Raw genomic sequence first — 22,520 nt, 5'->3', positions numbered from 1 at the left:
TTGCGGCACAAGGAGAAAGTGTGGCAAATAAGCAGCAAATTTCAAATTGTGCTGCAAATTTCACAATGGTTCATAACTTTTGCAACATAGTTTTAATAAAGCCCAAAAAAATGGAAAAAGAAATGAGGTACTAAATATACCTAAATACCAAACTGAAAGCAAAGTCTCAATTCCTAAATCTGAAAGCAAACGATGTTCTCAATTCCCTTCGATTCCTAATTCCGGCTTTGTATAAGAATAATAACTTTGTCAGAGTTGATTCCAAAAATGCATCTTCAGATTGCTGAAATAGCACGTGGGTCCTTTCCTTTGCTAATTAATGACCGATAGTTATCTAAATCAATTAATAATCAGAAAGATGAATTTCCAATCATGCTACACGTTCATATGTGATCTTCTTTAATCTCACTAAACACAAAAGTTAAGTAAGAAAAAACATACTCTTTACTGGCTATGATTAGAGGCAGTGTTTGCTGATATTAATATAATAGAATTAGTACAGATTAGTTACATTAATCTTTCATGAGTTAGCTGGATTTAGAAAGTGAAGTTTTTAATTAACAATTTATTACTTTTCTAATTTTAGAATTAGCAGAATGAGAGAGAGACAGAACATGTTGGCTATTCTTGTCATCCTGTTTTATTGTCATCAAAGAATAAGTTCTCTTATTTATGAGTCAGCTGGATTTAGCAAGTGATTTTTTTTTTACGAGTTAAAACAGTAACTTTATAACCCCCCCCCCCCCCCCCCCCCAAAAAAAAGAGAAACTTTTGTCATCTGTTTACTGCTAAGATAAGATTATTCAAAGGCATTTATGCAAATCCCAACTGTCCAAGTTGACTAGTAGTATAGTTAGCTGGAGTTGTAAACAAAATTTAGAGAGACCATGCATGCAGATAAAGCAAATTATACATGTCCTAACTGAAATTGTATCTGATTGCAGGGAATGTGATTTCTGAACTGAGCATTAAAGTGCTCTGATATCAGTTAAAATAAAGCAGCTTCTAATGCTTGTAACTTGTTTGTGTCCACAGTTAATTTTGGATTTAAGCTATTCTGATTGGAGTATATATTTTGAATTGCCGTGAACCTTTTTTTTTTTTTTGCATAATAGATGTAATTTGAAGTTGTCAACGATCAAGCTCCTTGATCCTGTATAATTAGGAGCAAGAAAATTATTTTGGGTTTAAAATAAACTGCAAGATTATGTTCTTTTTCTTTCATCTTCATTTTCCATTTCTATGGTTGAAATTAACTTGAAAGGATTATTTTAATATGTGTGATGCCCAGTACTTTAAGATGCCTCCTTACAGTCCTGGAAGATACATGTGCTGGGTCACTCAAGGTACGCCAAGAGAGATTGTATGACAGATCATGATTCATGGATGACAACAGGCCAAGGGAGAAACCTAATGCTCTCTTCTTATAAGAAGAAAGCCTCAACCAATCTTGGGAAAGCAGAGGTATTGGAGCCATCAGAGGAGTCATTGATCCTTTGAATCTGGGTAAAGACACACCAGTACTAATCTTATCATAGTAGTCCTTTTTTTAAATTAAAAGATTTTGGGTTAGTTTATCATAACAACTTTGAATAGGTTGCTTGATGTGTAAGAAGAAAGGAAAGGCAATCATCATGGAAATCCGATCCTTTTGCAAGATGAAAATTAGCGCCTAAGTAGGATTTTTTGCCTCCTATTGGTAATTTTGACAAGTATAGCATTTTTATCTGGTTATCTATGCTTTAAAATGTTGGTAGGATCTAATTGTTGACTATTGTAATTTCCTTTGAATTTCTCTTTTGTGTAAAATGTCTCTATAGAAAGATTGTGTGTACTGTATTAATTTGTCCATCCGAATAGGTGATAATTGAGTAAAAAGAAGGGAAAGATACTCAATAATGGATATCGTTCCCAGGGTAGCATCTTCAAAGTCCTTGCAGTCTTCTAAAGTTGAAACTGAGAAGAAAGACACCAAGCAGAAAGTTACAAAGCATGTTTCCTTGCCTGCCTATTGTATGATTAACTGCTGTCTTCAAGGCATATTCTATGATTTAACTGTTTGTTGCCGACCATGTTTTTTGGGTGCTTGCTATAGAAAGTTGAACTGGCTTTCATTTGGAGAAGAAGCAGATGAGGAGGAGAAGGAATTGGCTAATGTCAAGACCCGGATTAAGAGCAGTCATGATGTATTAGATGATGCATGTCTTCTGAAAGAGGAGAATCATACTGATGATGTGGTAATCATTTATTCTTTTTTGTCAAGGAAATCAATAATAACTGTGGTTCTTCACCTCGTGATCTGTTAGGAGCTTGTTAACCATCTACTGATTAGCTACTTGACTTGCAAAAGACTAATGTCTTCTTACTTGTTTCAGTACAAAATGGTGAAACTGTTTCATAACAGCACTACTGTACTGATTCTTAAAGTACCTTTTTTTAATGTTTAGAGAGCAACTGGAGAGGATCTAGATGGTAAAACTTTCCTGCATCATCATTTCATGACGGTGCTATAAATTCCTCCATCATGAGATTTTGGCAGCCATCCAATATCTTTGCTTCGGAACATTTCTGCAGTGGAAGCAATTTTCAGTTGTCAATGATAGTGCAGGAACCGAGTTATGTCTCCCGACATATTGTTGATAAGCTAGGCATTCAAACACATAGGCCAGCTTTCATATCTGTTAGGTAAACGAATTGCAGGGAAAAGGGAAACAGGATCCAGACACTTATAGAGAAATATTGGGAAGAAAACTCTACCGTAAAGAAGCAAAGGCTAACTCTTAGAAGTTGTCTATTCTCTGAGACTACGTTTTTAAAGATAAAGTGCATCTTTTGACCAATCACATGAAAAATGTTAACTCAGAGTTTTTGATGTCCTAAAATTTCGATGGGTTTAATACAGTATGGAAAGTAATATGCTTTTTGTCTTCACAATGCTTTTATTGTTGGTGTTCCCAGGAATCCAACTAGTATTTTTTTTTTTTACAGATTTTGCAAGAGTTTTTCTTCACCTACATGCTGTCAGTTTTGGAGGGACAAACTTTATGAATGTTGAATCACATGCGCTTGTTGAGGGGAACAACGAATATGATTTATTTTCTCCTGATCAGTAATAAATAAATTGCTTGGACATACACTTAAATGAAGTTGCTAATGCAGATAGCATCTGAAGTTAAAGCTACAAGGGATAAGCAGTTGACAGTCAGAGAGGATCTGCGTTCAAAAAGGGAAGAATCACAGGGACAATCAGATGCCAAGTTGCCTGAAGCTTCTGATTTTAGTGGATGAAGATGAGGCAAACTTTGATGCAAGGATGCGTCAGCGGATACTGCAAAAAAAGAAAGGAGCTTGTTTTTCTGCAGAGAGTTAAAATGAACCTATAGCTTACAAATCTTTTTTATTCATGCCAATTAACATAGTCAACTTCTATCTGTTCTAGCCAAATTTAGTGTTATAATGCTTAGTATTTGATACTTTGGACTTAATTGGATTTGCAAATTTTAGAGAGTGGCAATTTACAACTATATATATATAATATTTTTTGGCCTGATAGAAAGTGTTTTATTATTATTCTCCAGAAATGCTTTGATGTCATCATGAAATTACTATACACCTGCAACTAAGCTGCTTTTGTATGCTTTTTTATGACATTCTTCAGTATGTTTTACATGATTATGGATCGTGGCTCAAGCAGTTATCCTTCCTACTGCCCAGTGAAAGCAGTCCGACAGAACAAGAATTTTTTCGGTATTTTTATGACTCCTAGACTGATTGTGACACTTCAACCGTTAGCCAGATCCATAGGGTGGATAAGATGTACAAAAATGATTCAAATGAAACCTCATGCTGGATGAGATGTTTTGAACATATTTTATAATAGTACCTCTGCTCGGAGTGGGTAGTCCAAACCTTCAGCTGAACTCATGGCTAATGCAGATGCTGACCTACAGTTGATGAACAATGCTGAACGTGAAAGACAACTACAGAAGCAAAAGAAGCGCAGACGCCAAGGACGCGAGGATGAAGTATGCATTTGACATTCATATTGATCATTTTATTGTGTATAATCCCAGCATTAGAAAAGGGAAACAAAACAAGAAAGAAAAACATAAGAGGAGAGGTCCAACGCTTTTGACATAATATTTTCCTAAGGTGTATAATCCTCTGTTAAATTCATTGACCGAGGTCAGAGCACAAAACTTTTTTGTTTCAAATGATGTGGTTGTGTTCTCTGGAAGGAGGGCTGTAGCTGTATTGGATCTGGAAATTTTTGCAATGACTTGCTGGAGAAAATGGATGAAAAGAAAAGATATGGACGTGCTATTATCTATATTCAACCTTCCTATAGATGGTTAACACTCTTGATTTCATTTATTTCTGTGATTCTTCTTAGGTGCTGAAGAGACTGGAAAAATTCAAGGCAGCATTTTCTTCCATATCCAATGGATTGAAAGATGAAGATACAGGTGGTAAGGACGGTGTGCCAGATTGGATGGGGTTCAGCTTAAGTTTGCTCCCGACCCTGTCAAGGTAATCTTCACTTCTTTATGCACCTTGCACTGTCAGCTTGAGTGTGGATTGAGATCCAATTGAAGTTGGCATTCTCATTGTTGAGTTTTGCTGCTATTGAGCATGAACAGCCAGCATGGATACGTAATGCAAACCTTGTTTATTTCATGCCTGTCAGTTTCAACGCCACATATGTTGAAATTCAAGTTGCCCTGAGGATGTAGTCATTAAAGCTAAATAGAGACAAATTGAGTTCCACAATGACAATCAACTGATTTTGATGGATGGGGAAAATGAATGCTGAATAACCTTAAAAGTCAAATAAGAATAAGGGAAGCAGGCCATAAACGAGTGAGTAGTTATGCGATTTAGAGTTTCTATAGGTTGAAGAGAAATTGGCTCTGGCATTTAATTTTGAGAGCAAACTTTAGAGAATTAATCCCCTTGCAGATTTTGTTGTGATTTTGATATAGTCGGTTGGCTGTTATGGAACCCAGGCGATTTATTGTGAAGCGTACTGTCTGTAAGGAAGTTGTGTGGTCCTGAGATTGCATTTCTTTAGCAGATAGTGGAGCACACCTTTTATCTTGAGAGTCTGCTCATTCTTCTTAAGTTCTTCTCCTCCCCCATTGAAATTTTATTGAATGTAGTTCTATTGGGTATTCAAGAATGGTTATGACCATATTTTTTGTGTTATTTCAGGATTTTGAGATATGAAAATATCTTTGAGAGATGTATGATGAAATCGTGCTTTTGAAGACAAGCACTTCTTGCGATATATAAAACATCTTGTCATTGGAGTGAACTATATTAAATGATAAAGTTTGTAGAATTTGACTAAAACATTGTATGATACTTTATTCTAGTGTATTGTGGAATTTTAATTTTGTTATGATATTCACTTTTAGCATATTTGAGCAAGATAAATGTTGTACCATAAAAAAAAATTGATTTCTAACCTTTATATTAGTGATTTTTTTTGCGACACAAGTTTATGTCGCACAATATTGTGGACATTTTTTGCAGCGCATTTTTTGTGCCGCAAGTAGAGTGGCGACACTCAAGCATCGCAAAAAGTAATGCAAATACATGCGACTCATATCCAAATTGCGTTGTCTTCTTTTGTAATGCGTAATTTTGGGACACAATTGAGTTATGTCGCTTTTGTGTCTCTAAAAGGTTTTTGTGGCACTTTTTTTACTTTTTGTCGCACAATTCTAGTGTCACAATAAGCCTATTTTCTTGTAGTAACATGTGTTTTCATTTATTAAGGAGAAACATGATTATTTTAAATTTTGACTAATTCTAACCCTTGTTAATAAATGAAAACACGTGTCGTAGATATACACTACGAAAGATGGAAAGAAAATCCATCGGAGAGGAGCAAGTGTCACTATAGGCCTATAGTATCAATATTAACATTGCTGCTGCCCGTAGTAATAAGCATACCAAGAGAGAAAACAGGAGCTGGAGCAATTATGATATGTTTTGGTGGGCTGGTGCAATTATGTACCAACTGTCGATAAGGTCACAACGACAAAGTGTGCAGGATCAATAAGAAGAAACTTTAAGTAGAGATGCCTATTTCTGATTTCACTGTCTGCATATTTCACAAATCGAGTCAATGATTTGAACCTTGGCAAGCGTATGTTCCAAAAAACTAAATACATAGAATTTAAAAAAATATATATAAAATTCTACTTGAAGTTTTGCCAAAATAATCGTGCTTTTCTTGTTAGTTTTCTAATTAAACACAAATTGGACCTTGAAGTCACTTTGTGTGCGGCTATGGCGTTGTGACGCACTTGTATGGAACTTGGTTCTATGATTGTATATGACTTTGGATTCTCCCACTTCATCGGCTAACTAAAGTTACCAAACTTACACGGTGACATTTCGATCAAGAAGCAAAAAATAAATCCTACAAATCTTTAAGGCCCTGGTTGAAAATTGCAGCGAAGGCATCCATTCTAGCCTTGGGAAGAGACAAACCAACCTCTATATCCCTGTTGCGATCTCTGCCCCCACAAAGAGATACTGCCCCTGTTTTATCAATTGAAACGAACTCAAACCTTCTGGGCCTCCCCCATCCAAAATCCAGTTGATAAAAATTAAACTTTGGTGATCCAGCCACCACAAAAGTCCTATCCAAATTCAAATTCTGCAACTCCACCAACCAATTTTCAGCACCATTAGAGAGTGCCTCTTGGCTTTGCAATTTCTCATTCATGGCTGCGCCAATCAACCCAACTGCACGAGGGATTCCTCCTCCTCCCACAAGTTCACCATTTTTCATCTTTGCTATGCACAGTGTAATGCAATTCCCAAAATAGTTTTCAGCCACAAGATGATCCAAACGCCTTCTGCAATTCCCAAAGCAGACAAAGTTCTCTACTTCTTCCTCATCAACTGCCTCCTCGCCGCGGGATTTTACTAAACATATCCAAACATATGCACAAACAACTTTGAAAGATTTCATATAAGCTTGCCCTCGGAGCATAGTTGGCACTAACTTCCTAATATTTTCAACCTGTTCTGGGCTAATAAGAAAAGTTTGTCGAACTTTATAGCTGTTCGATGAAATGCCTGAACCACGATCAAGTTTACTGATGTTGTTCCATTGGTTCCAGAAAATTGAGGAGAGACCCTTTGGGTCTTTGATGATAGTTCTATAATAACATGGTGGCCCTAGTGGTCCTCCACATGGTGCGTTCACCTTTTCCTCAGCTTCGGCTTCTCCAGCTTTGGCATGAAACGCCCAAATCCTCGAGAACCTAAAAATGGTGCAAGCATCTCCGGCCGCTTGATGGCTTGTTATCCCAATGGAGAATCCCATGTTGGGAAACAGTGTAACCTGGAGAGCCAGCACCGAAGATAGAATCGACCCGGAATCATCCGTCGATTGTACCAATTTGGGAACCAAACAATGAAAATCAGAACTGTCTCTTGCATGATTTGCCACTAACCATTCAAAATCGATCGCATTCGACTCCGCGACGATCAAGGGTACTGAATTTCCACGTTTGTACAGGATTTCGGGCGAGTCCGGACCAGAATTTGGCGGGATGATCAAGTTTCCCGCTAATGGGATATAATATTTGAGGGTTAAGTTAAGGGAATCTCTAAGTTTTGGGATGATTTCTTCGATAAAATTGGTTTTTGTGATCTCAGGGATTTCGTAGAAAACAAGGCGTTGGACGGGTGGGGCGTGTAACCATAGGACGTCAAAAAAACTTAGGCGGAGTGACATTCTGGACACCAGCCCCGGCGGTGGTGTCGCTAGACAACGGTCAAGCACGGTGGTTGGTTCCCCGGAAGGAGCCATATTTGGTTATGTGGATTATGCAGGTCTGGGAGTGTAGAATTGGTAATTGCAGATGTTCTTGATCCGAAAAGTCAGAAGTTAATTAATTGGGTTAAAATAATTTTTGAGGCCCTGATTTTGTGGTAAGTAATCTAGGCTGTTGGCTAGTAGGCAAGTACTAGTAGTAAATAGTAATAAGGCAATTGAGAGTGGGTGGAGTAATCCTGCTTTCGTGGAGAGGTTAGTCAATTGATTTCCTTTTGGGTTAAAAGATGTAAAACTATTAGACATCGGAATATATGAATTTGGTATCACCGCTTAATCACTTCAGTTTCTTAATGGAGTCGGATCCATGAGTTATTTGGGAGAAAAAAAATTCATTTTCCGCAAAAAGTAGTCTAAACCAACTTTCTATTGTGGTTGTGGATAAGGTTTTTTTAATGGGTATCTAACATTTGTTAATACATCTAAATCACATCTAACTTGACTTATCACGTAAATGTACATGCTAATTATTATTAGTCTCCCTTAGATTTATACACTTTTTATCAAATTAATTTTACTTTTCAAAAAATTTAACACTTGATCTACAGTTTAATGATTGTCCAACGAGTATTCTTTAGACAAATTTTATTGCCAATTGTGCAAAGTGCTCCTTTTTTTTTCCCCTTTTTTTTGTTTAAAGATAGGTGGTAATTTGCAATCACTTTTAAAAAAAAAAAATCTCTCAGAAAGAGAGAGAGAGAGAGTGTGTGTGTGTGTGTGTGTGTGTTTTTTTTTTTTTTTTGTGAATAAAAAAGACAAAGGCACATGAATGTCGAAACTATAATTGTAGAATTCATTGAGACACCTACCACAACAAATCATCTGTGTCATCAAATGGAGCCTGCCGCGTAATTTTCATAGGATATTTTTTGTCGGTAGATCATCAACGAGTGATGCACAATATGTTGCACTTTTCTAAATCTTTACCAATAATGTATATGAATGAGCAAAACTTATCGTTTCAAAAAAAAAAAAAAGTATATGAATGATGACAAGATTCCCTGCAGGATTGCTGTAAACTGAATGCTATTTGCTATTAACGTCTTTTACTACCCAAAAAAAAAAAAAAAATCCCAGCAGGATATTGCTCCCAAGACACTTATCATTTTGTATTAATGAACAGTGATTAATGGGTCGTATCAGCTCTATATACAAGGTCAAAATTTGTGTAGACTCAATTTTCAAAAGTCAACAATCCAAATTATGCCACACAACTTCACCAAGTGATGTGATCTACCCAACTTTCACAACATTTTCACACCTGACACAAATGATGATTTCTTCACGCACAATGAAGGTGCTTCAACATTTTTTAACATGGGATCTACCCAAGTGTAAGCCTATATACAATCCATCTTTCTCAACGTTTTCACACATGACACAAATGACTTCTTCACACACAGTGAAGGTGCTTCAATGCTGCCAAATCTCACCACCACAAGGATCAGTGCCATCAACAACTATTCCATTAACTTTCTTTGATATCCCTTGGCTTCTTTTCACCCCAAACCAACCCCTTTTCTTCTATGATTTTCCCCACTTCAGTACTCATGACTTCATACATAACATACTTCCGAACCTCAAGCATTCTTTGTCCTCAACTCTCCAATATTTCTTTCCTCTTGCTGGAAATTTGGTTATTCCTCCACAACCCTCCAAGCCCCACCTCAGTTACGCTGAAGGGGACTCAGTTTCTTTGATCATTGCTGAGTCTAGCTGTGATTTTGCTTTTCTTTCTAGTTATCAGCCAATAAATGTACAAGATTTTTACCACCTTGTACCTCAGCTGACACTTAGCATGCCAGTTGAGACAACTGCTAGTGCTAGACTTCCACTTCTAGCCGTGCAAATAACTATTTTTCCTAGATTTGGTGTCTGCATGGGATTTGCATTGAGACAAGTGGCTGCTGATGGGAGAACATTTGACAATTTCTTGAAGACTTGGGCATCCATTCTTGGTGAAGCAGGCAACAAATGTCCCCCACTGGCTTTGGTGGACAATTTTTTGCCATGTAATGAAAGGTCTTTGATCCATGATCCAAGTGGGCTGGAGCTAATTTTCTTGAAACAATGGTGGCACCTCAAGGGTCTGCAAAAAGATGTGGCTAATGGTTCAAATTTTGATGAAATAGTAAGAGCCACATTTGTTGTGGGTCCAATAGAGATGGAGAAAATAAAAGGGTGGATCATGACCCGGTCCATGAATATATTCGGGTCAACCCGGTTATATTTGTCTCCCTATGTGGTAACTTGTGCATTTGTTTGGGTGTGTTGGACGAAAATCCACTTAATCCATGGAGGAGATTTTCCTGAAAAGCCACATTACTTTGGGTTTATTGCGGGTGGCATCACCCGGTTAGGATTCTCTGTGCCTAAATCTTACATTGGTAATTGCGTTGCATTTGGTCGATCCATGGTGAAGAGGGATCAATTAGTGGGAGAAAATGGTCTCATATATGCTGCAAAAGCGATTGGGGATACAATTAAGGAGTTGGATAGAGAAGTTTTGGGCGAAGCAGATAAATGGATTTCGGATTGGGAAGTCTTGTTTGGGTCGGAGCCCCATGTCATGATTACCGGGTCACCGAAAGTGGGCTCTTATGAATTGGACTTCGGGTGGGGCAGACCCACGAAAGTGGAAGAGGCATCCATCAGTAAAACCCGTGCAATTTCACTTTGTGAAAGCAGAGATGTTTTTCACGGGATTGAGGTTGGATTGGCATTGCCCAAGGCCAAAATGGATGCTTTTGACTCCCTTTTTAGAGAAGGCTTGAAGACTTTGTGACTTTATTGTACTTTTGTAATCTATTGTTTTCCCACCTTTCCTCTAAAATTTTTATTCCCTAATAATTCTGGTTTTGTGAATTCATATTCAACCCCTTTTTTTTTGCATTCCCTAATAGCATCTTTTAGATTATGAGGTAAAGGACACGTAGAAAGAGAGAGAGACAAGTAGATATATAATGGAAATCAATGGGTAGTTTGAACTTGAGTAAAGTAAATTCAAGTCGAGCTCGATTTTGAACTTGAATTTTAAATGCTCGATGAATTCGAGCTCGAATTCAAGTAATGCATTACTCGAGATTGACTTGAATACACCCGTATATGTGCGAGCTTCTCTTTGTAAGAGAGTGAAGTCATCACAATGATTGTGCTTGTTGCAATGGTCAGAACTAAACTAGTATAGAACCAACGAGTTAGCCACGTAAGAAAAAGAAAGAAAATTTGACAGTTACTCACTCCTAAATTTCTTATTCTTTAACTTTTTACCCAAACTATTGTGGACTAAATTCTATCTTTGGTAATGTTAACCAAACGATATATTTGAAATGAGTGTGCGTTTCAAATCTGTTCATTTTTCCTTTAAAAACAAATGTTCATTTCAAGCTCATTCACTAAATTCCTCTTCAGAATTCAAATTTAGCAATAATGCAACCTAAGATTATACCTTAACTAACTGAGTTAGCTCAGTTGACCACCAAAGGAGGGACTAAATCCTTCCTTCGGCACAAGTTAGAGGGTCGAACTCTACTGACTGTGTTTTCTCTTCAGAATTTTTTGGAGTATGGTTGAAAATTATATAACTTCTTTCGAGCTTCTCAATAGATTAGATAGGTCCATTTTTCTCTCCTTTCTCCTAGTATGAGATTAATTATAGCAATATTGTTCTAAAAACTAGTATTGCTTCAAAAAAAAAAAGAAGATTATTCCTTAAAGTGAGCGGTTTGCTTGTCCTCTTTTTCATGGGCAATAAAGTGAAACAGAATAGGGAGATAGTGAATATGATAATTTTTTATAGTATTTTACCATGGAATTTGCAGAGTCCAATTCTTCTGACACTATGTATTTTGAGTTTGACATATACAAGAACCCAAAAACAGAAGAGAAAATTCTGCATTTCTTTAAGACCCTCACTGAAAATAGCAGCAAAGGCATCCATTCTAGCCTTGGGAAGTGACAAACCAACCTCCAAATCCCTATTGCAATCTCTGCCTCCCCAAAGAGATACTGCCCCTGTTTTGTCAAAATTGAAACGAACACAAACCTTCTGGGATTCGCCCATCCAAAATCCAGTTTATAGAAGTTAAACTTTGGTGATCCAGGCACCATGAAATTCCTATCCAAATTCAAATTTGTCAAGTCCACCAATTATTGTGGGTTTGGTCTATAATCTTGTATTCTTATTAAAAATAAATAAATCTAGAACTAGGTATTAGTTTGCAAATTCAACATAAAATCATCTGTTTTCTTCTTCTTCTTCTTCTTCTTCTTTTTTTTTTTTTTTTTTTTTTTTTGCTTCTTCTTTTTTTACCAAATAGGAAAAAAGAAAGAAAGAAAGGCACATCAATTGTAAACCTTATGGATGATACGTGATACAAACTATTGAATGTCATTGGTTAGAGGCTGTAGATATACTTTGAAATCAATCGGTGAAGGATACTCTTGCCTATCTTTTGTACATTGGTAACAATAATTAGTGGTAACTGTAATTGGTGGGGGAAAATGGAATTGTATATGTGGCAAAAGCTATTGAGGATTAAAGAGTTGGATGGAGAACTGTTGTGTAGAGCGGACAAGTGTTATTTCGGATTGCAAAGTTTTATTTGGGTCGGAGCCCCATGTGATGATTGTCGGATCACTCAAATTGGGCTCTGACGAATTGGACTTTGGATGGGGCAGGCCCAGGAAAGTTGCATCAATATCAATTTGGACAAGCAATTTCACTTTATGAAAGAAGGGATGCTGTTGATGGCAATGAGGTTGGGTTGGGTACTTGGGTTGGCTTTGCCTGAGGCTACAATGGATACTTTTTTTAAGTGAGACTTCCTCTTATAGAGAAGGCTTGAAATCTTTGTAATTTTATTTTTGTTCTTGTTTTCTATGATTTTTCCACCGTTCTTCCAATTATTGATCTTTAGTGTAATAGATTGTAGGTTCAAAGTTGAAACAATCCACTTTCGCTTTGTTTTCTTTTTCTTTTTCCGTTAAGGTCACCCTGTTAATTAACCAGCTTGGAGGCTATTGTGTGTTAATTGTACAACAAATTAAACTTTTCTACAACATTGCAACCTCATGAGTTCAATTTCGTTGAATGTTTATCGATGAGATCTCTCTTAACAAGTGAAGCATCGTGCGTTCAATTCGTGATTTAGTTTTATCACTTTTTATAACGAGTTTAATTAAGGATAAATGCGTTATCTTTTTTTCCCCCCCTTGAACACCATGATGTGCGATTAACCTCGTTTAGCATTTTCCTAAATCATTTTCCTTCACATATATACTTTGAATTACATTTGAGAAGGGCTGCTGTGATTTGAAAATTAATCTGCAATAGAAAAAGATATTCTTTTTGTGATGAAACCAAGAAGGTGGAGAAGACAAAGAAGGACACGAACAGCAGCCATGCATGCACAAACATGCATAATGCATAAAAAAAAATGAACGATTATCAATCTATCATCAGTAGTGCTGTTAATCGAGCAGAGTATTTGACTGTTGAACTCGACTCGTGCTTAGTTCGAGTGAGGGTTGAACTCGCTCAACTAAGCGGATGAGCCTTGAAGTGTGTTCGAACTCGGCTCACCTAATAGGACATGTGACTCGAGGTCGAGTTTGAGTGCGAATTGATCACAATAAAAACCTGTACATTTCAGTTTCTATTCTTTTGACTTGTAAAATGATATATATGCCTTTTCTTATCGAACTCAAGCGAGCTATTCGAATCGAATAAGAAACGATTCGAGCTTACTCGGTTCGTTAATTAATTAAGTAAATTTCTAGTTCGAACTCGACTCATTTACTAAAATTGACGAGTCGAGTTCAAGCCTTATCGAATCAAGTTCAATCGAGTTTTTGAGCAACTCGTTTTGTTTGACAGCGCTAATCGCACCCTTTCTAATTGAATTTTTATCAATTGTTTTGTGAATTCTGAAAGTCTTTTTTTGAACCAAAGACTTCCACGTAATCTTCAAACGTGGTGCAAAGTGCCAGAAACATCTGGGATTTTCCTTCGTCCAATTCATACCTTGACATGCATCCTCAACGCATTATGTCATTATGTATACACACGCACATATCTGCATGAAGCTACGTACGTACTTAATGGCTTACATCATACGATATACACGGAATCCAGCTGCTAGATATAAAGAATTATTTGTCCCTAATATTATGCTCATGCACTCTCGATACAGTTCAATTATGTTATTTGAAAATTATGTACTTTGTACGTATTAGAGTTGTAATTAAGAAAACATGGCTAAGATTGAGCAGGTCTCAAAAAATTGTACAGCGGCCACACGTTTGAACCTCCTTAAGAGATAGAAATCTTGAAGGATGTGAACTGAAATCTACATTAGTTTAATTGGTGTTGGGGATTTTGGAGATACAGAAGAGTGGAAGAAATACGGACTGTTATTCAAAGTTTGTTGGAGGCAACTGAACACCTCACAACAATAATCTAACGACATTTTGTACAAAATTACAAATAATTTGTTAATAATTTTGTGAACATGGAGGAGTCAACTCAATTACGTGGTGCCTATTTAAGGCAATAACTTGTCAAGGATAACCCGGATTTGTGACAGGTAATTACTGTAAGAAGTAATGCTGGGGTAAATTAATAAAGGTGATGACGTTTATTTACTGGGATTAAGTATTGAATGTGCCTGGAGAAATCGCCACGGCAATAGAGAAAATCTGGAAAGGTGTAACACCAAGGAGATTACACTGTCTCGTGGACACCGAACATGGCAGCAAAAATATAAGTTTGTTAATTCTTAGCCTTCATCCTTTGTATGATATTTTATGTAATGTGTTCATATTATATTGATTGTGTAGCATTTCAAGATTTTAAACTAAATTAAGGCTGTTCTAGAACCAAATCCAGACACAAGGCAACATGTAATTTAAGACGATCAAGCAAAGGAAGAGGGTTGTTTGACTTGTGAGCTAATCAGAACACGGATAAAGAGTATTAAAGTATTTGACCAAATCTTTGTTGTTGGCCAAAGGTGGATGAATCAATTACCTGAATTTCAACGACTTTGAAATTGCATGCATTTCTTACATTGAACCCAAAAGAAGGATCATTCACCTGTTGGATTGCCACTATTGAAGAAGCAACATATTAGGTTATTGCTTATAGCATTTGTATAGTTCTTTTCACGTATACTCTCAGAGTAAAAGCACAATTGTCAGGAGGACTTCAATAAAGCATTGACAATCATACATTAATTATGGTCCCTTTTTTTTTTTTGTTTGCTTTAAACATATGGTCTTTAGCCTCTTTACCTTTATTACTGAATCAAGATTCAATCCCTTTGAAGAAATTTTGTGTAAATCAAATTTTGGAGGTTATGGCACAGAAACTATAGGTGTCATGAATCAAAAATACTACTCCAAGAAATTACAGTCACTTAAGATTATTATCTGTGAAGAACTTGTGTACTTAATCATTTTCCATTGCACTTTTTCTTTGGCCTCTCCTTAAAAAACCAATTTCTCAGTCCGGTTGTTAATTAACTAAATCTCCATGTAGAAGCCATGTGTTACAGTAACTTAGGAAGCAGCTGCAACTTCAGCCATGTACAGGGAGGTAGGGGACCATGGCCACGCTGACTTCATATCAACAATGGAGAATAAAATTGTGATCAAGAATACGTGGATGGTCATAAATGGGCTGACCTCAGAGCCTCTAATGTGGAAATTATTGCTTCTACCACAGATACACTTGTCTTCATAACATTATGGGATCAAATTTTCTTTCTGATTTTTCACCAATATATGACAGCATGAGGAGACAACTTATCTAAACAAAGTTTGCTTAAGCCTCAAATGATTTGACTACGTTTTCGCTAGCAGTAAAACTTTACAGAATAGTGAATGGATCAATGATTCCTACATTATTAGTATAATTTTCTTTTTACCGTAAGTTTAAATCCAAGACACATAATCTCCATTTACATTTCAAGTTGTGTATATATTTTTTGAACATATCGTATACACTTAGACTTGTTCATGTTATGAATTCTTGCACTGTAAGTATAGAAAATATTAAAACGCAGGTGGGGTTTTTTTTTTTAAGGTAAGTAGACATATTTTTATTACATGGTACGGATATGTATTAGTATATTTTTGTGCAAAAATAAAATCATATTATTCATTCTATCTATGGTACTCTTTAAAAACCCATCAAGAAGTAGCTAAAGGTCAAGAATTAGTTCCTACAGAAAAGACAAAAAGCTTAGAAGTAACACATAATACGCTTTCGAACTCAGGATGAAAAAGTTCGAGCAAAATTCCTTGTTTTCCCTATAGGATGAAAATCTAGTAAAACAACAGAAAAGCAATAGTCATATCAATCCTTAAACACCAATTGCTTCGGGTAGCTTTTACTGTATTTTCAATGACAAAGACTCGGCATTCATTTTGTCCATTTTTCCTTAATTTCGATGACTGCTCTGAAAAAAAGGCAGCAAGATGTCAAAAAACACGATGACCCTTTGTAGTTTCGTAACACTTATTGTACCAAACATTGTCTCCTGAAATGACTCGAAGCTTTAATTTATTCTTGTATACTAATTAATAAGTGATACATTGAATTTATGAGCAATGGTGATGAAAGCAAAGGCTCAAATTCAAGAAATTTTGTGATGTGTAATCCATATCCAGAGAAATAATTTCAAAAAGTTGTTTAGTTTCTTGGGATAGAAATGAAAGCAAGCCCGTGAAATAACGAAACCTTTCCATATAATTGGTAAGGGATCTAACAACCGCACCAACCAATCAAGCTCTTCCCCAAGCATTCATGCCCAAGGTCAAACACATTAGTTAGTCGCCATTTGTCAAATGCTCCCCAAATTCCCAATAGATTAAAATTTACCTTGAGCTGTTTTTTTACTTCTTCTTTCGTATGAAAAAAGCATCATCTCTTCCAAAAAAGAAATGGCTTTATCTTTTTTAAATTTTAACTCAACAGTTTCTTTTTTTTTTACCCCAGTGACAGACAACATTAGAAGATGAAGAGATAAAGAAAGAGAACATTGACATGGGAAGAGGGCGGCGCCAAATCCTATTGACTTGCTGTCTATTTGTAGCAGTCCCTTGTCATCTATATATATGGGGTCATCTTCTGCATTTGGTCCTACAAGTTAAATTTGTTTCAAAAAGTTCATTTTGCCTTGCAACTTTCTACTGTTTCTTTCTCTCCTTTGACACTTGATATTTCCCAAACCAACACTTTTCTTCAACGAGAAAGACCATATATACTAATGGGGAGATCACCGTGTTGTGATAAAAATGGCCTCAAGAAAGGTCCATGGACTCCAGAAGAAGATCTCAAACTCATTCAACATATCCAGATCCATGGAGCAGGCAACTGGCGAACCCTCCCAAAAAATTCTGGTAAGAAATTGTTTCAATCCATGATAAATTCTTGAAACACATGAACTCTCTTTATTCATGATCCAAATTTTTCATCACCATACATGATTGGCTTTTTATTCTGTAATATCTTTCCATTGAATCTCATATGCAGGGCTTCAAAGATGTGGAAAAAGTTGCCGGCTTCGCTGGACAAACTATCTAAGGCCAGATATCAAGAGAGGAAGATTCTCTTTTGAAGAAGAAGAGACCATTATTCAGCTGCATAGTGTTCTTGGAAACAAGTAAGTCCTATTGTACGATTTCTTCATTTTGTGTTTTTTTTTTCCATTTTTTAAGTAGTATCTATAATATTGTAAACCCGAATTTATTTCTGTTTTTTTTTCCTGGTTTTAGGTGGTCTGCTATAGCAGCTCGCTTGCCTGGAAGGACAGACAACGAAATCAAGAATTATTGGAATACTCATATTAGAAAAAGACTCCTTCGCATGGGAATTGATCCAGTGACTCATAGTCCTCGTGTGGATCTTTTAGATTTATCATCAATTCTCAACTCAGCTCAGCTTAATCTTTCAAGCCTACTTGGGCTACAAACTCTGATGAATCCAGAGCTGTTGAAATTTGCTGCTACTCTCATATCATCATCAAATCAAGAAAACCCTGAAATTTTATTGCATAAACTTCAAGAAAATCAGTCACTCAACGCTCAAATGCAAAACCAAATGACCCCTATCAATCTTCAACCTACCCAAAATCAGTTCCAAAATACGCCTCAACAAGTTCCACTCCCAGTTCAAAGTCAAGCTACTCCTGCGCAAGGCAACATGGGGGATATTTCCATGGTTTCGACGAATTTGAATGGACAAATGTGTCAAGAAAATTTGATTGCTTCAAGCGCAAGTCTTCTTCCTTCACCAATTTATAGCCATGGAATGACCGAAACTACTACTGCAGATCTTTCAGAAAGTTCAGCTTTCCAGTCATTGAATGATAGCAGCAATCAAAACAGCCAGAATTTTGGTTTCGAGTCGGTTTTATCCACGCCTTTATCAGGTTCACCCTTGAATTCATCATCTGCTTTCATTAACAGTTGCAATACTGAAGACGAGAGAGAAAGCTATTGCAGTAACTTGATGAAGTTTGGAATTCCAGACAGTTTAGACCTTGCTGATTTCATGTAAATATTAATTTTGTGTTAGTTTACTATGTTTAGTGTGTGTGCTTTTCCTTCTTTTTTGCTTGTTTTCGAATGGGGCGTATTCTATGTTTTTTGGGTTTTGTCCATTCACTCATATTGTATTGTAACACTTCTGTTGTGTTTCATTAGCTCGTACCTTTTTGTAGCTTTTGTATGTCAGAATAATATTTATTTAGATTCCAAACGTAATTTTTAGTGCCATCTTCAACCTTGAAATGGTTTTGTACTTTTTTTCCCTAAATTTTTGTATATCTTAATTCCAACAGAGTAGACATATGTGCGCTAAACCAGTTAAAGAATGGACGGTGAAGATGGAATTTCAAAGTAATACAATGTATATCTATCACATCAAAATGAAAATTTTGAAAACTTTTAAATATGATCAAAATGCGAGCCAATTTGTAGGTAAAAATGTATTGTTTTTCTTTTCATAGTCTGGAATATCAAATTACTAAAACCTAGCAGTTCCAAGCACCATATATCTATATCCATACAAACTAAAGGGTTGGATAAGAGTCTAAATTGCTTATAGTGCCAACCTGCAGTGCAACTAAATGAAAATTATTTAAGTAGATTGATTTACCAACTGCTTGTAGATTACATAATGTACTTTTTTGGATCACATTGTGAACATATTTGTACATACTAGGATGCCTAAGTTGTTCATACTAGGATTCCACCATGGACCATCCCATTTTCTTTGTCGTTCCATCTACAACTTCAAGAAAACCAACAAGACACGGAAGAGACCATTTTACTAAACTTGTGGTTTCCATATTGTTGTCGTTAGGGTTGCCCGTGGCATGGCCTACGTAAAGCTGCAATCAAGAAACAACAATAATGTTTAGAAGCCTTGTGAAAATTCAAAAAAGTGAAATTTTGTCCTGGCATGCGCTTGTCTCGTAGTAATCATCAATTTATGAGACAACACATTGAGGGCAGGAAAATGTATTCTGTTGGGAAAAAAATATGCTGAATCAGCTAATTCATTTCAATCATTTTGATGAAGAAGACGAATTTATTGACTCGTTATTGAACCAAAGTTGCGTGTTGGCCTCCACTTTTCAAAACTTAGTGGGCGCTAGGGATATGGTGTGCTAGACAAGATCGATCATCGACGATTACAAGTTCCACTACGACATTAGCTCTGCAAGTAGGGGCGTTAATCGGGCTTTTTGAGCCGATTTCATCAAGCGTAAATTCGCCACACAAATTATATGAATTTTCGGATTTTGATCTTTTGAACTTCAGGTTCATATTAAAAAGGGTCAAACTCAACTTACACTATTATATGAGTTTCGACTTTAAATTGGACTTGTCCCAAACTCATAACTAAATACATAATTATATATAATATATATTTTATAATTATAAATTATATATAATATATATATTTATAATTATAAATTAATACAAATTTACATATAAATTATTAACATTTTATGTCATAATATGTATTAGTATTCAAGGCACACACTAATGTGTGTGCAGCTAATAGAAAATTATTTGTGAAATATTTGAGTATATTTATTGAAATTATTTTCAAGAAAATTGGTTTTATATTTTGAAAATACATATGTAAAAATTCACAAAAATAAAAATTATAAAAAGTAGTTATTTGGTAATTATTCATAACCATAATTGGTAGTTGCTAATTAAAATTAAGATTTACTAAATAAGTTGAAAAATAGAATATGAAAAAAATACATATTACTTGATAAAAATCATATTGGTTCAAAAATAGATAGATTTTTATTTATACCAAAAGTTCCCTCATCATCAAGAGTAGTTTAGAAAATATATAGAGTGACAAATTTTTTTTTACCCCAAACCCCCTCCTCTCCATTTATATATAGTATAGATAATTATAAATTATAGATATTATATATACATAATTATATTCATATATGAGTGGAGTTATAATCAAGTCTAAGTCTAGTATGATTTAATCAAAAATTGACAGGTGCCGAACCTGTACAATAATAAATACCTACTCAAGAAAAATACAGATTTTGTATATAGCGGTGAGTAGGGTCGAATCCACAGGGACTGGGGATAACTCGTTCCTTCTAGAGTCCAGAGTATGGGGGGTTTTGGATTAAATGCTAACTAAATAAATTAACTGCAGAAAATAATTAATTAAAAGAAATGATTGGGGAAACTCTAGCCAAGGGTACACATCAGAAATGGTTTATGCACTGATCATTGATGCAGAAATAATTCCAACATTTAGCAATAGATTAGTTATAGTTGTCATACACGCGATAAACAACCAACCCTTCCTTAATTTCTCGATAGCTAAGGTACGACCGTTAGCTATTTCTCTAACCCAAAAATAACCCTAGGTACGACCGTAGGATTTAATTTCTAGATTGCATTAATAATTAGAAAGGCCCAATCCTAACCAACAAACACGCTACGAGGGTTTGTTTAAATTAGATCATATGCTCCCCTGACATAAACCCAATTACGCCAGTTGCTACTGAGGTAGAGATAATGAACAATTACGGATTCAATTACCCCTATTTAACAAAAATAGCCTATATGAATAATTAATTATTGCGCACTAATCAATCATACACAAGGCCATAGCAATTAAAATCAAGGAACATATAAATACCAATAAATGAAGAAAATAATTAAAACAGATTCGATCTCACAGTAATTGTCGAACCAAATCGTCAGTTGTCCCCTTGACTAGAAAAGCTTAACCACGCCTCATGAGAAAATCTCCCCGTTGGGGAATATTGTCGAACACCTGGCGTGTGTCAGAGGCCAGTCCAAAGAAAGGAAAATAGAACTAAACTAAAAAACTAAAACTAAAGCCCTAGATGTCCTTTGCTTCTGTACGTTGTCCCCTTTTAAAGCAACAAAAGAAAGATGACTAAAAGCTATCTAGGTGGTCCCCACACATGTGGACAAAGCCTCCAAAGTACTTCTTTCTCTAAGTCTCTCTACGTAGCTTCTTTTGAAGAGCCCAAATGACTAAATGCCTTTCACTAGCTTGTGGTCCCCACCAATTCAAGGGCCCAAGAATTGAAGCCCTTAGAAGTTTCCATATTTTCCATTAAATCCCTCCTTTTTGGTAGTTTTCTACTTCATTCCTGAAATTAAGTCCAGATACCAAATATGAGTAAATATTAACAATTAAGCAATATTTGGCAAGGATAAAAAGGGAGATTAATAATAAAATAACTAACAATTAACACCCTATCAATTCCCCCCACACCTAAATCATGCTTGCCCTCAAGCATGGGAACAACAATTGAACACCAAAATTTGACCATGGCTGTTACTCCAACTACCATATTGCCAAGACACCAAGAAAATCATATATCAAGCGACACAGGTCAAGATCCAAGAAAAATCACCCCGGTTAGCATCTAAACTACCAACTCCTCCAATTTAAAGCAAACTAATCTAAAAAAAAGGAATGGTTGCTCACATTTATCAGCAAATGGTCCAACTATTAATCCAAATCTCAACATTAACCCATAGATCGGTAAGCTGACTTTAGACACACACTTACACAACCTTCACCTTTTTTATCACGTTTTTCTATTTTTCTCTTTTTTTTTTATTTTTTTTTTCTTTTTCAATAATAACAAAAGACTTAGTTTCTAGCTATTAGAGCCTTTTGACGCGAACTCCAACATTTGATAGATGTAGGAGCCCGGTTACTCAGCTCCAATCGCTACGAGACCATGCACTCATAGCAACTACTACCTTTTGACGCGAAAATCGACACTTTAGGTGAAGATCCCCGGTTACTCAGTAGTAACAACTAGTGGAGTACAGTCACCTCTTATTTACACTCATAAAGCACAATAACTAAAAATAACAGCAGCCAGCCTCAAATTCCAAACATGGAGAACTAAAATTAATAATTGGACCAATTCACATGAAAAATGCCAACAATCATTCCCCATGCCTAGAAAAGTTAACCAAAAATAGGAAAAGTTAAGCAATTATTGATATTCACCAAAGAGATATTCCTGAACTCAATCACATTAGCTTGATACCCTTTTATTAATAAAACTTGGCAATAGCATAATTAGAGGCAACAATCCAGCATCAAAAC

At 35.8% G+C, this 22,520-nt stretch overlaps 4 protein-coding genes across 6 annotated transcripts; 3 read left to right on the top strand and 1 right to left on the bottom strand.

Moving 5' to 3' along the window:
• Positions 1–1,120: 1,120 nt before the first annotated feature.
• Positions 1,121–5,419, top strand: LOC113690707 (uncharacterized). 3 transcript variants are annotated; one of them, XM_027208702.2, is made up of 6 exons: positions 1,121–1,506; positions 2,096–2,237; positions 2,989–3,747; positions 3,937–4,025; positions 4,394–4,530; positions 5,212–5,419. In XM_027208702.2, exons 3-6 carry the CDS (start codon positions 3,645–3,647, stop codon positions 5,264–5,266), a joined length of 384 nt encoding a protein of 127 aa, XP_027064503.1. In that variant the 5' UTR covers positions 1,121–1,506; positions 2,096–2,237; positions 2,989–3,644; the 3' UTR covers positions 5,267–5,419. The 3 variants fall into 3 exon arrangements, with proteins under 3 accessions (XP_027064503.1, XP_027064504.1, XP_071907042.1); XM_027208703.2 differs by having other exon boundaries at positions 1,122–1,506; positions 3,160–3,747; XM_072050941.1 differs by lacking the exon at positions 1,121–1,506 and adding an exon at positions 1,514–1,699.
• Positions 5,420–6,180: 761 nt separating this feature from the next.
• On the bottom strand, positions 6,181–8,008 carry LOC113689985 (phenolic glucoside malonyltransferase 1-like). The gene has a single exon (XM_027207810.2). The coding sequence runs from the start codon at positions 7,832–7,834 to the stop codon at positions 6,431–6,433; it is 1,404 nt and encodes a 467-aa protein (XP_027063611.1). The 5' UTR covers positions 7,835–8,008; the 3' UTR covers positions 6,181–6,430.
• Positions 8,009–9,169: 1,161 nt separating this feature from the next.
• LOC113690051 (coumaroyl-CoA:anthocyanidin 3-O-glucoside-6''-O-coumaroyltransferase 2-like) lies at positions 9,170–10,727 on the top strand. Its single transcript, XM_027207869.2, has one exon. It carries the CDS (start codon positions 9,234–9,236, stop codon positions 10,641–10,643), a length of 1,410 nt encoding a protein of 469 aa, XP_027063670.2. The 5' UTR covers positions 9,170–9,233; the 3' UTR covers positions 10,644–10,727.
• A 6,324-nt stretch (positions 10,728–17,051) lies between these two features.
• Positions 17,052–18,595, top strand: LOC113743265 (transcription factor MYB102-like). The gene is made up of 3 exons (XM_027271224.2): positions 17,052–17,263; positions 17,397–17,526; positions 17,639–18,595. Exons 1-3 carry the CDS (start codon positions 17,131–17,133, stop codon positions 18,420–18,422), a joined length of 1,047 nt encoding a protein of 348 aa, XP_027127025.2. The 5' UTR covers positions 17,052–17,130; the 3' UTR covers positions 18,423–18,595.
• The last annotated feature ends 3,925 nt before the right edge of the window (positions 18,596–22,520 follow it).

This window comes from Coffea arabica, chromosome 5c (genome assembly GCF_036785885.1).
Source record: "Coffea arabica cultivar ET-39 chromosome 5c, Coffea Arabica ET-39 HiFi, whole genome shotgun sequence".
In the NCBI taxonomy this organism is placed as follows: Eukaryota; Viridiplantae; Streptophyta; class Magnoliopsida; order Gentianales; family Rubiaceae; genus Coffea; species Coffea arabica.
The sequence above is the reverse complement of the archived record's forward strand: the minus strand, read 5'-3'. Positions and strand labels throughout refer to the sequence as shown.